The sequence below is a fragment of the Apodemus sylvaticus genome, chromosome 8 (assembly GCF_947179515.1).
Source record: "Apodemus sylvaticus chromosome 8, mApoSyl1.1, whole genome shotgun sequence".
Taxonomy (NCBI): Eukaryota; Metazoa; Chordata; class Mammalia; order Rodentia; family Muridae; genus Apodemus; species Apodemus sylvaticus.
This window is the reverse complement of record NC_067479.1, coordinates 49358040-49372552: the sequence shown is the minus strand read 5'-3', so window position 1 is coordinate 49372552 and position 14513 is coordinate 49358040. Positions and strand designations below refer to the sequence as shown.

The window sequence follows — 14513 nt, the reverse complement described above, 5'->3', positions numbered from 1 at the left end:
CGAAGCATAAGGAGCTTTAGTCAACTGGAGTATCACTGGCAAACTGGGTGGGGCCGGTTATTGTCCAGTTTGTGTAGCGTCTCTGGTCCCCAAATTTTAGTTATCACCTAGATCAGTGGTTCTCAACCTCCCTAATTCTGCAACCCTTTAATACTACAGTTCCTCATGTTGTGGTGACCTCCCACCATAAAATTATTTTGTTGCTATTTCATAACTATAATTTTGCTACTATTATAAATGATAATGTAAATATCTGTGTTTTCTGAAGGTCTTGGGTGAGCCTCTTAAAGGGTCATTCGACCCATCCAAAAGGTTATGACCCATAGGTTCAGAAGTGCTGACCTAGACAGTGGGACACATAGGAATGTCCCCAACAGGAAGCTGGTGGCACTTCTGGTAGAAGAGCCACCAAGGACATTTGTGTGTCAAATTGGCAAACTGTGGGGGCTACTGGGCCTAAAATGCTGTGAATGGAGGATTTGATATCTCTTGTATTTTCCTGGGACCAGACAGACAGTGATATGAAGGACAGATCCAAAAGAAGTGGGAGCAAGAATCCTTAAGGCCCTGGTCTAGGCACCGAGTGATGAGGAATTCATCAAGAAAAACTAGATGTGATGTTGGTGGTTTGAAAATGTTTAGAAGGTAAAGATGGCCAGATATGGTTATTGCTTGCTCTCTGGGAGAAACACAATGCCCCTCTTAGATAAGGACCACTCTTGTTTCTTATCCTTTGTAAGCATTCTGTTTTATTTTCTCCCGGTTTCTCATGTGGCTCTGTATACTCTAAACTTGTCAGGGTGAGCTCTATAATTTGTGTCACCCCAGATCCGTCATCTCACCTCCAAAGCTTGCAGGACCTGGGGGAAAAGACTGAGAAACTGCATGTCTCAGACTTAAATTATGTGTGGAGGGCAGGTCCTAAGCAAGTCTAGATATCCCCGAGGCTGTGCAAGAACGCAAGGACAGATAGGAACAGGAGTGTTTAAGGTTCTGCGTACCAGTGGGTCTTGCTTGCTAGCCGGGAGCCTCTGAATCCTGCCATTTGAAACATGTACCAGGACTATGTCTGCCAGCTCTGTTGATTTCAAGTAATTCCCTTCATTTCACAAGACCATCCTGAATTTCTTAACATTGTCATCTGGAAGGCATCAGCCGTGTCTCCTGGAGCTGTATCTTCTGTGGATTGATTAGTGCACACGTCACATCATCCTCTAGCTATCAATGGGAAACGTGGAGCAGGATCAGCCTCAGGGTGGTTCCTCAGGAACTGCACGCACGAGACACTCCATCTTGACACGAAGCTATTAATAAGCTGTCAATGTTCGATATACTTAGCTGAGTTCGTACCGCAGTGTGCTCCTCTCTGTCTATCTAATCCGTATGCATAGGATTCTGAGAACGCATTGGGAAGCCATCTCCAGTGCTTCGGGAATGTCAAGTGTGTACATTACACTTCCGTGAGAAACATTTGCTCCCTGTAGAGAGGATAACCAGTCAATGTCCAGAATGTGAACACTCTGTCCCTTCCATCTTCATGTGGATGAGGAGCCGTGAGGACTTAAATTATTTTTATTTTTTACTATTTCCTAATTTTAGTATGCCCTTCAAAGCAACCTCTGTAAAATTTTTCTTCCTACATTTACAAAATAATATTGTATACTTACACTCAGTGTATCTTCAGCATACCTATCTCATTGCCCTGGCTCTACCAGCTCAACTCTTCTCCAACTTTTTTTTTTAATTGATTTTATTTTACTAAAATTTTCATATATTTTTATATTCTTTCCCCTCTCCCAACCCCTCCCACATTCTCCCTGCTACCTCTCCCACACCTAATTTCATGTTCTTTTTCTCTCCAAAAACAAAAGAGAAAGAATAAAAACAAGCCAAAAAAGAAACAAAAACAAAAACAAAAAACCCAATAAGACAAAAAAAATAAATATCTAAACAAGACAAAAGACAAACCAGAAATGATGGAATCTTTTTGGATTGTCGCACTGCTTCTGGGAAGGAGTCTGGAGTGTGGCTCTCCTCTCCCAGAAGATTAATTAACTATGACTAGCTTCTTAGTTAGAGCTGGGACTCTTTCCCTTCTCTGTGCTGGGAGAAAGCATTGCAGGTCCTGTGCGTTCTTGCCCCAGTCTCTGAGAACTTGTGTGTGCATCCACCACCTCTGGTTCTTGAAACATTCCATTTCCTCTTCCACATAGATCCACAGAGAGGGAGGGCTTTGATGAAGACGTCCCATGTAGCATGGAGTGTTCCAAAATCTCTCACTCTCTGCACACTGCCCAGTTGAGCTTAATAAGTGCTGCTCATTCTTCTGGGTCTGGGCCACCTACCAGAGGATCTCACTCCCTAGGAGATATGACTCTCCCTTCCCAGCCAGGTATCAACTGCCAATAGCTCCTCAGCTAGGGATGGTATCTTAAAACCCTCCATAAGCATGTGTGTATGTATATATGTATGTATACATGTATGTATATGTACATGTATATAAGCATATAATACATGTATATTTATGTAGCATACAGTAACTATGTATATGTATATTATATTTGTGTATATTATATGTATAGGTATATTATATGTATATAAGCATATAATATGTGTATATTTATGTAGTATACAGTAACACACACATATTTTTGAACAGAGGTACCCTACATAAATGGTTGATGCTGCTTTGCCCACCAAATTCCTGGGTTAATAAAGGAAATTCTCAGTACTAGGCATGGGTTAGCTCCCCATGAGTTCTTAGACACTTCTCTAATTTGCACATCTATCCACCATTGGAAGATAGGGATTAAATATATATTTAACATAAATACTACAGATAAAAAAGGCTGCAAGAAAATTCCTTTGTGTGTTAGAATAAAGCCTTTTGAGCTTTAGGACTCTAGGCAAAAAGGAATTTACAGAACTCACTTACACATAGATGGGGTCACTCTCTAGTAAGGATGTGTTGGGGTTAAGGTGGGGACAGAAATCTTTTTGAGCTCTTAGCAATGGATATTTCCAGATACATTTTAAATTGTATATCCATGTGCACGTTTTATATTGCAGGGACGCTGCCCTCTATATACTCCATACACTCCATGTGATTTGTTTGTGTTTTTTAATCCATGGATCACATGTTCCTTCCTTTAAGGTGCCACATGTTGCTCTTATGTCTACACTCTCTCTGCTCTGTTTCACACCGTTTGTACCCAAACACCACAAAGGCCTTGTATTGTCTGTGTGGCTGTTGCAAAGCACTGTAGATTGGCAGTGTAGCTATGGAGTGCAGGCAAGGCTGAGAAGGACTGCACTGAGGATGTCGCCACAAAAACAAATTCAATTAATCTTTTACATATCTGAGGGCCAGAAATTCAAAATGAGTCCAAAGGCACTAGAGCTCTATGGGGCAGTTCGTTTTGTGGAGACTGTGGGCATCTGCGCCTGGCCTTCTGTGATCTCTCTTAGTCTAGGCATTCATTGGCTGCCGGACCCTTGCTTCGTCTACCTGATCTCTTGTTCTCCCCTCTCCCTGCTCTGACCTTCTTGCCCCATTGTTCCACAGAGCCTTGGAAGTACGTTGGATCTACTTAGTTAGCACAAACTAGTCTCCCATCTCAACATCCCTCAGTTTTACTGTGCCTTTGGACACAGGTAGTGATATTAACATAGTTCAGAAATTGGGGTGGCACTCTCTCTGGGAGGCCATTTTTTGTACCCTTTTGGATTTTTGGCAATATCCATTGATATGTCCATATTGCTATCTCTTGATGACTTTCAGTCCTTGATAACTCTTTTTTTTCCTTGTCATTTTCTCAATACCACCAGTGTCTCAGGTTTCCCAGTATTATGTCCTATCTGAGTAGTTTCTTTTCTTGGCCAGATAGTATATTCTAGTTACATTTTCTGTGTCTTGCAACTGTAAACACTTGAAAAGACTATTTTATTTTTGTGTTCTTAATCAAATGTTCAAAGGAAACCGTCCTTCGCCATTCTGCCCAATGCTTCTTGATTAAGGTTTCCATACATTTTCCATTTTGTGACTATCAGCTAGCTCATCAGTGCTGTGTTCCCCGTTCAGATCTCCTTTCACTGCAGCTCTGAATGCAGCCTGTTCTTCTGATCCTTAGCACAGGGGTTCTTCTGGAACTTTCCTTTAGCATAATGGGTCAGAACCTCCTCTGCCCAGTGAACCCATTTGGGGAGCTTTAAAATGTGTTCATGCCTCGGTCACACACCCCAGAGGTACAGCTACAGTGTGACCTGGACCTGAGGGTTTTTAAAGCACCCGAGGCAGCTGTGAAATGCAGCCGAGGTTGAGAAGGATGCTGAGGATGTCTTGGGAATTGCCTTCCTTTATTGCTGTCTTATCCTCTGGTCTCGGATCTCCTTGGCTGTGTTTTCATTCTTTGCTTCTTTGTTTCATTCTTTGTTTTAATGTAACATCTTATCTAATGGATGTCTAAAGAAGATGCACCGAAGGCAGATGTACTCAGGTCCTCCTGTGACCAAGCTATTCCTTATTAGTCTCCCCTGCTGCACCCGCAGCTCGACTGGAGGCTGCTCCACCCGGGAAGGAGGTTTGCTTCTTTCTGAGTTTTGATGGTCTTGCTCTTCCACTCTCAGTATTGGCTCCCGAGGGGTCCCAGGGCGTCTGGATTTCAATCCTTACAGGAGCTTTTGAAACCTGCTTTCTCTGGGAATAATTTAACATCCTCCTTTCCTCTCCTGATATTCTATAATGGTGTGACTGAATATGAGGGTTTTTTATTATTCATTTTCAATTTGGAAACTCATTTCTAGTTCTAGATGACTTTCTAGTGTTATCTTTTGTCATTCATTTCCCTTCATTTTCTCCTTATAGAATTCCTATCCCCCTAATCCCAGGCTACCTGGATTTATTTTCTAACCTTTTCCTTTGAACGTTTTTTTCCTCCTCCTCGAATTTATTACCAGGTACTTTTAACGCCTGCCTGCTGATACATTTTCTTGACTCTAACCACTGTGTTTCCCTGACTTAATAGTTTTCATGGAGAAGGGAAATCTTCATTTTCTAGAATTTGTCTTTGATGCTTTTGAAAGAATACAGCCTCTCTTTCCTCTGGGTGACAACAGTGCAGGAGTCAAGTGCAAATTCCACCGAAGGCATCAGGATGCAGGGTGTGATGGAGCCGTTTCACCCAGGCTGTTCACCATTGCTGCTTCTGCATGTGGTATACCTGTTTCCATCCCCCTACCAAGAGAACACACTTTGGATTTCCTATTAGCATTGAGAGAATTAGCATTTGGATTTTCAGGGCAAGAGTAGGCATATGAGGTAAGCAGCATCTATTTGGACTTTTTTTTTTTTTAAATACTTCCTTTCTTTCATTTTCCTATGACCCATCTGGCTTCCCAAGTAGTTGGTGCATTCATTTCTTATGCCCTTGTGAAGCTCTGAAGAAGGAAAATAAAATGCTCATTATGTGTGTGTGTGTGTGTGTGTGTGTGTGTGTGTTGAATGTGAAGTGTCTCCCATAGGCTCATGGATTTGAGCACTTGATCCCTAGCTGCAGATGGTGTTTGGAAAGGTCATGGGAACTTTAGAAAAGCAGTTCTCAGGACCCCTTCACAGGGTCACATATCAGATATCCTGTATATCAGATATTTAATTTTCAATCCATACTAGTAGCAAAATTACAGTTATGAAGCAGCAATAAAATAATTTATGGCTGGGGGTAGGGGGTCACCACAATGTAATGAACTTAATGTATTAAGAGGCCAAAGCATTAGGAAGGTTGAAAAGCACTGCTTTAGAAGATGGAGCTCTGCTGAAGGGAGTGGATACTGTGAGTGGGCCTTGAGGCTTTGTAGCCTGGCCTGACTCTGTTCCCTCTCTCCTTCCTAACAGTGGGAGCAGTGTGACAGCAGGGTCCCTGCTCAGGCCGCCGCCGGCCCCCCGCTGTGCTCTTCTCACTATGGAGGAGTGGGTGTGTCCCCTAAACTGTGAGCCAGCACAATCCCTTCCTCCTTTAAACTGCATCTGTCAGACACTGCAGAGCAAAGGGAAAAGTAGCTAGTCAACCCTGCCCAGGTCTTCTGCCGCTTGCCAGATGCTGGCCCGGCTCATTCTTTTCTTGTATTATTTTCTTTAAAAAGTTTGCCAAAATGAAATTTTAAAAAGTCAAAAACAAAACAAAAACACACAGCAGGTATCCATTGCAAATGGCTTCTTGGGTAGTGGTGGGACCCAGGTCCCATTTCCCCTTCTCTGTGCTAGGATTTTATCTGATTTGAACCTGGGCAAGTCTTTCATGGGCTGCCATGGTCTCTGAGAGTTCATATGTGCATCAACCCTGCCATGTCTGACAGACACCGTTTCCTTGCGGTCATGGCTTCTGGATCTTAGCATCTCTCTTTCTCCATTTCCACAGAGATCTCTGAGCCTCGAATAGTAGGGCTTTAATGAAAACATTCCATTTAGGACTAGATCCTGGCTAAAACAATGAGATTTGTTATTTGTTCACAGGATGCTATATTCTTCTCTTTATCTGCTTAGTGCCACCCACGTGGAGGAGGTGTCTTTGACCCTCTTTATTAAATGTCATCTTTACTAGCCTCATTTGTCATGATGGTTATCATGCATTGGTGCTGTAATCATTGTCTCATGCGTCAGCTTCCACATAATGTTATTTTTAGTGGAACTTTCTTGGACTCACCAGCAGTATAAATAAGCTATGGAGTCTGCTATAAAGTTGAAAGCTTAGGCCTTTTGCATGGGCAGTCTTCCAGCTAGCTCAAATAGTCTACGACCCATCATATGGCGAACTCTATACATCTCTATTCCTCTGCGCTCCGCGTCCGTCTCCTCAGTGTCCATCCCCACCTCTGCTTTGCTCTCAGCATCTCTCCTCTGACCAGAGTCCCGCCCCCTACTTCCTGCCCAGCTATTGGCCCTCCGTCCTTTTTACAACCAATCAGCTGTGACGTAACCTCTGATAGATTTCTAGATTGTCTTTAGGCAGGCAAGGAAGGACAAATGTTTTTTTACAAAATAGAAAACTTGGTGAAGAGTCATAGACATGACAATACCAAAATCCTGCTGGCACTTAGTTCTTTTCCAGTCCAGTATTAACAATTGAAAATACAGAGACGCACCTTCACATAATGTAAGGAAAGATTACCACAACAGTTACTAATATCTGGGATCTCGTTTGATGTAATACTTGTACACAGGAGGCTCAAGTATAGTTTACAAATAAATGTAGGTAGTATAGCTTATAATGGATAAAGTTGTGTTTTGCTTTGATGACAAAACTTTATTGATATCAATATCAATATTATGTATTGATATATAATATCAATATATTATTATAAATAAAGATAGATATGATATTTATAAATATCAAGTGAATATTTAATTCTATAAAATTATGTGAATGTGGTGATTTAGACTTGGCTACTATTAAGAATTAAGAAAAAAATAGAAAATAAAATATATTTTGTTCTGTATTTCTTTTTTAAACAGAAACTTCCAGTTCTGCTTAGAGATTCCAGCTGGGTAAGCATGAATTAGGGTTGCAGGTAATTTTGAGCTTTCCATAGCTAAGGTACCCCATGACTCCCGGGTTCTTGTAGCCTTTTATTTGGTATCTTCTATGTTGTATCTCATGCTGCAACTTATGTTGCAACTGAAAATTAAGATTCATATCCTGATACAGAGTAGTGTGATACATTTATAGAGAAAGTACTCAAGTAGAATTCACGCTCCTTGTTCAAAGCATGATATTTACCGACATTCTTCTTCACTCCCTGGATCTGATGATATAGAATGTTTGTGACTAAGATTGGCTTTCTCTAATGTAAAGGGGAGGAGCATGAGAGAGCCGCTACCCACCTGCTGTGGCTTTATCACAGCTGTGTTGTTTGGGAATATAGATAAGAGAAAGTCCTGGTGTGCAGGTTGCTCATGTGATAAAGTAGGCTTTGGGCATATGAGGGATTTCTGAGCACACAGAGCTTCACTCTTCTCACTGGTGCTTCTGCCTGATGTGATTCTGAAAGCTTCTCTCCCTCCCTGAAGAGAGGTTCTTGCTATTTGTTGGGAGATGGATTTTTATAGTTATAAGAATTGGGGAATGGTCTAAGAAGTACTTGAGAAAAATTATAGTAAAGGAACAGGGGGAGGCAGCCTACATGGGCTATCTGGATTATTAATCCAGAGAACGGGGCCTGAAATATGTGGCTTTCCTACACGGTGCTCCCAGGAGTGGAGTTTCTGGAGCATTAGGTTATCAGGTTGTGCTTCTTGCCTTTAGGAGGCTGGGGCTACAAGGTCAGTGGGAGGTAGAAAAACAACGTGACACATGAACGAAATACAGAAAGTCTGGGCTCACGATGAGGCTGCTCCCAGATAAACCCTTTTATCGTAATTTGAAAATATTACAAATCAGAATGTATTTAATGTATGTAACCCAGAGAACATCCTAGCTTAGCAATGTCACAGTGCCAGCCAGTTGTTTATCTTCCTGACTGTGTGGCTGATGGGATCTGTGGCTTGCTTCCCCTGCCAAGCATCCAGAGGTAATGTGTTACTACCTATCAGTAGCCAGGGAGAGGATCAGAGCTCAGTTCTACTGCATGCACTTCATTTCTGTACAACCATAAAGTCAGGGGTAAAAACCATCACAAGTGAACTGTAAGTCAGGGACCATTACTACTTGAAATCTCATATATTTTACAATAGTAGACCCTGGCTACTAGGCCAGGGCTATAATGGGGAGTCAGAAAGACTGCAAGATATCCTGTTAAAGGAGCTGGCTCTTCCAAGGCTCCTGCACTGCCTGAACAGGCTTTTGTTTCCTCTTCTTGGGAATAGAACTGTGTTTTGGGAACAGATAAAGGCTTCGAAAGAAGTACATCTTTGGGATTACAATTGTATCAATCTCCAGTTGACAGAGTTTAATAGAATACCACTAACGAGCAGTGGTCAAACAGTGACTCTAAAGTCAGTGCCACTACCACTTGCCTGTGAGAGGGACCAATCAGTCAGTTGGAATAATCTTGAAAACATCTTCAGCTTTCCACCAGAAGGGATGAATTATGTTAGTTATCTCCAAGGGAAAAAAATTTTTTTTTACAGCTTAATTAAACAAACATTTAAATCATCCTCTAAAATGTGCTGGGTGATTGTGCTTACACTAGCCTTCTCTTTATATATCCCAGGGGATGTCTTCAGATGTGTGCATCAATCACTCAGTAAGCAAGTGTGTATGGAAAGCTTAGCGTGCGCTCCACATGGAGGCTGAGTTATTAACAGCAGTCCCTTGGTAGGGAGATTAATACACTGAGAGTGGTGCTTCTCCTGTTGTACCTTTACAGGCTGGTAGCCAGGCACAAAAGGGTTCTCCACAGAAAGAAGACAACCCAAAACTGCAAAAGACGAGGGGTGGACATCAGAAGGTATTTACGAAGCCTTCCTTGTTATTGAAAATTGCTTCAAGTACCATGTGCTTTTGAAGGCTTGGTGAGCAGAAATGTTTGGAGTCTTAGAAATTGGAAAAGCTGACTGCGCTTTACAAACAAAGGACGATTCTGGGTTTGTTCGTCTATGGAGGTGACTCCTTCCAGGCATGACTTCTGTGTATGTAGCCCAACAGTGGCCCACAGTTGACAATGGCAGCTCACAAAGAAGATGATAACACACATAGGAACACAAAACACAACCAACCCCCACATAGTGACCAAGGGTCTATGAAGGTACAGATGGCATCCAGAGAAGATTCCAGTGCTTTGAATGAAGCAGGCATCATGAAACTGGTATAAAAGTATGTGCATACACGTGAAGCATTCTGCACAATAGAAACCAGTGGGTGTGGGGTGTGGGGTGAGAGTGAGGGTGCAGGACCTCCGCACTTCCTAATGGTGGATTTTCACAATTTAAAATTTGCGGTCTGGCGACTAAAACCATTCAGGGCTGTGATCTGATGGCCAAACCTGCTTTTGATAAGCAGGCTCAGCACATAGGCAATTAAAAGGAGTCAGAGAAGCAACGTGTCATGCTTTTAATTGCATAGGCATTGAGGACAGCATAACACTCTGTGCTGTAGGGAAGCAGATGCAGTGCTGGGAGACCTGCCCTGTGGTCCCTCACTGAGCTGACAACCTACTGTTTTTCTACCTCCTCAGCTCGTCGCCAGGATTTCCGTTCACTTTGCACGGGCCATGTGCCAGAAAATGGAGAGACCATGCCAGGCCAAGGGTTTAATCTAACTCATCACAGTGTGCAGGGGATTTCCACTTCCCCTTGACTGGGACTGGTGTTCACCGGGAACAGAGGCTGTAGATTTGCTCAGTGATGCTAAGGCAGAACCTACCGTCGAGTGTAGATTGTTTATTGCTTTGAAATAGTCTGTTCTTCTCATTAATTTTCTTTCAGGTAAATTTCCTTTTGGTCTCTCTGTATTTTATCTAATATTTCCTGTACCCCACTGTTCTTGGTGTTCATGTGGCCCTTTCTCTGTCTATTGATTTAGTTTTTAATCACCCAGTCGCTGGTTTAAAATATATCTGTAGCGATCAAAGTGGCTGGCTTTCCCCTTACCCTGTTGCGTGGTCTCTTCTCATTTGTGGATTGGTACGTTCTCATTTGCTGTGGTTGGCAGTTCATTTGCACATATTTGTACTCTCGCCGCGTAACTGGCATTCCGTTCACAGGATTCTCTTTATTTTTATGATCTCTGGCTGCATTTCCTCTGTTGTGGTTATTAATCATTTTCTTCCCCTCCCGTCCCAAATTATGAGAAGATTTACGGCGCTTCTATTTCTGTTTTTAATCTTCCGTGCCGCCTCTGCTTGTCTCTCCAGATCTGAGGATGCATGTATCTCTCTGGCTTTCTATCCGAGTTTATCCCCCTGTTCCATCGTGGTTCACCATTCCCGGGACATCTATCAAGCAGATTCCAGATGCGCATGCGTAGGGTCACGCCTCCATACATCTTCATTGTTTCCCTTGCATCCTCCCTTTGCATCTCGTCCTGAAGAAGGTCCTGGGTCATTCCACCAAACACATTCCCTCAGCAGTCTCCACCATGGACACATAGACTGTGTTCATTTGCTTACCAAAACTGCCCGTTGGCCTTATCATAGCAACGGTTTGCTTATGAGTCTAACATTCTCTAATAGTCTCTCTAATGATGGTGGCTATACAGTTATTAAAGATCTCTACTTTTTATACCAACTCCATTAACCCCGATCTGACCGCTTATGCACTTGTTTCTTAATATGGTGCTTCTTGCTTATGTTTGTTTGGACATGCTGACACCCACGATAAGCAGCCGCTGTCCTTCTGCGGGATGTTTGGTTCCATGGTCACTGGCATACTGCCCTGTTTTCTCTGTGCACATTCTCTCCTCTTTTGTTCAGCACTCCCGCCTGAGGAACATACCCACGCCACAATACTCTGGCTCTTGTCCTCCAGCTGGTGCCCTTGGCGAGACCACAGTCAGTATTCCCGTGCGAAGCTCCTTTGGAGGCATGGTTAACCCAGCTCTAGCGTATCCTCCTCATAGGGATACATCATTTTTATATATACATTTTTGGCCTTTCCTAAAGTCCCTCATAGGTTGACTGTACTTCCTGAGTTTTCCATGGTTATTGGTTTAATTTAAAAAGAGGAAAGGTAACAAAGAAAACCAGAAGACGTGTAAACAGGAAACAAAATGGTTTACGGAGGCCATAAAAAAATGTAGTACTGCGCTGGCATCTTATGGGGAACGCATGCAGAGCTGTGCACAGAGAGAGGAAATTATAACTTTTAAATCCATTTAATATGAAAGAAAAAAAAGACATGAATTCTGCACCAAGGAATTTGCAGCAGCAACAGTACGTGAAACTAAAGGAAGTAATTAAGATAAAAACAGAAATTAATAAGTTAATAATTAGAAACTTTGGGAAGCTGCTGTTTTGATACTCCAGCAGCATATTCTGAGATAAAGTCACGGGATGAAGGAATCTGTGGTAAGCCGGATGCTGGATCAGGGAGATTAAATGCACCAATACAAACGTGCAGCATTAGAACTGAGAAGCCAGGGGTGCTACAGAGGATTAAGGCTGCAGGTAGGCGATGCTGATGAGAGAAAATCTACATGGAGGGGAATGTGAAAAGACAGAGTTACAAACTCACAAAGACAAATGAAAACATCTTGATTTGGAAAGTTTTCTGGGAGTTCTCTGCCCTCCAACAGACTAAGCTTAAAAGTAAGTTCTTCGAAATTTTTTACAGGCCGGATTAATATTTTTTTTCTTTGTGCTCAGAAACTGTTTCAGACCAAGGAAAAGGGTTAAACATGTTTGGCTTTCCTTTAGCAATTGTTTCACACACACACACACACACACACACACACACACACACACACACACACACACACACAGGAGAGGTAAAGACCCTTTAGATATGTTTCAAAAGATTAAGATTTAATATTGAAAAGAAAATCGAAGTAGATTTTTTTCTCTTAAATAATTATTTATCAAGACAAAAGAGTTTATTCTAAGAATGCAAAGATAACTAGCTAAATTGAAATTTTTTTATATTTCATTTCATTTTGCAATTGGAAAACCTACCAAGAGAAAATATATTTGGCCATCTTTAAATTTGCAGGAAAAAAAATGACAGATTTTTAAATTCTGTCAATTAAAATTTAATAAACTATAATAAAAAGTTATTCTTAGCATACATATAACTTTCTAAAACAACCCCCCCAATGTATCTATTATTAGTGCCAAAGTAATGGAAATGAGCAATATAAAGATGTGTACAATCCTTGCCAGATACACCAAGATCACTGTGGAAATTCCCACCCAGGGTTCCTCAAAGCTATTTGATGGAAAACTATTAATATTGCATAGAATGAGCTTTGAGAATTATTTTAGCCACCTTTATAAGGCAAGAAATGAAAATTTAAAAGGAAGTCTTCTGATTATGGGCAATAAGCTAATGATTGTGGATGGCAGCACTTTGCCTACACAAGAGGGTCTGTTGAAGTGTGGTTAGTCAAATTGAAGTCCACGTGAGAGTTGGCTACAAGAGATTTATCAAGATTTGTCATTCTTTCAAATGCCAGTGAAAATTGATTAGAAAATGTAGTAAGGAAAAACGGAGCCCGAGAACTTAACCGTGTGAAAAAAAAATCATTAAGTAGCTTAAAACAAATAAACAAACAAACCAGAGCATAGCTTCCTCTTATTCATAAAAGTCCAGTTGAGTGAACAGAGGTAGTGATGTCTCTGGGTGGAAAAACCCAACACTGTAGTAACTACTGTTGTATCAAAATAATTTGTGAGTTTAATTCCAGTGAAATTAAAAATACTTTGAAAAATCCTTTCTAAATCTCAACTCTGAGAATAATGGAGAAATTAAGTGAGAAACTTCACAAAAAATATTACTACTGACATATGTTTGCTGGAGCAGGAACTTAGAGTAGTGTTTACAATATGGTGTATACAAGCTGGACGAGATTGCTGCTTCCAGGAGAAAGTGAGAGGCTCTTGGGCACTATCATTTAAAAAGAAGCAATAGTTATAAGTGCTATTTGTTTATATCTATCTATCTATCTATCTATCTATCTATCTATCTATCTATCTATCTATCTATCTATCAACCCATCCATCCGCCTGCCCACCCGCCCATCCGTCAGTCTGTCCGTCCATCCATCCATCTGTCCCTCTGTCCATCCGTCCATCCATCCATCCATCCATCCATCCATCCATCCATCCATCCATCCATCCATCTATCTATGTATCTATCTATCTATCTATCTATCTATCTATCTATCTATCTATCTATGTACTTACCTACCTACCTACTATCTATTTTTGACAGAGTGCCATACTATGAAATAAATAACCCAGGCTAGCCTACTGAGCACTAAGATGATGAACCTGTAACAACATCATGCCTAGCAAAGATATGCACTTGTTATGAGAGAATAATCAGAGATGTTATCTTAGTTAGGGTTTTACTGCTGTGAACAGACACCATGACCAAGGCAACTCTTATAAGGAGGGCTGGCTTACAGGTTCAGCGGTTCAGTCCATTACCAACAAGGTGGGAGCATGCAGTGTCCAGGCAGGCATGGTGCAGGAGGAGGTGAGAGTTCTACATCTTCATCTGAAGGCTGCTAGCAGAATACTGACTTACAGACAGCTTGAATGAGGGTCTTAAAGCCCACGCCCTCAGTGACACACCTACTCTAACAAAGCCACACCTTCTCCAACAAGGCCATAACTTCTAATAGTGCCGTTCCCTGGGCCGAGCATACACAGACCATCACAGATGTCCAAAAGAAGTATGCACACATTTATTTTCCTAATATTAATGATTAATGAAAATTTGAAATGATTTGTTCCCTGGTAGAAGACTGGAAGATTCCAGAAGTCCATATGGTAGTTGCCAGCATATCTTAATGGCAGGAATATGTTCACATTTGTGAAAATGAAAGCAGAGATTAAAAATAGAGTGCAGACAGATTTTTTAA

General features: G+C 41.5%; 1 protein-coding gene across 4 annotated transcripts in view; it reads left to right on the top strand.

Moving 5' to 3' along the window:
- Epsti1 (epithelial stromal interaction 1) overlaps positions 1–14513 on the top strand; it is a 100871-nt gene that overhangs the window by 66200 nt on the left and 20158 nt on the right. The window contains exons 8-9 of one of the 4 annotated variants that reach the window (XM_052190894.1): positions 7508–7540; positions 9361–9441. The exons of 1 other annotated variant lie outside the window; for it this stretch is intronic. In XM_052190894.1, coding sequence (XP_052046854.1) covers positions 7508–7540; positions 9361–9441 — 114 coding nt within the window. The remainder of the gene's footprint in view (positions 1–7507; positions 7541–9360; positions 9442–14513) is intronic. 2 more of the 4 variants (XM_052190895.1, XM_052190896.1) reach the window with 2 other exon arrangements.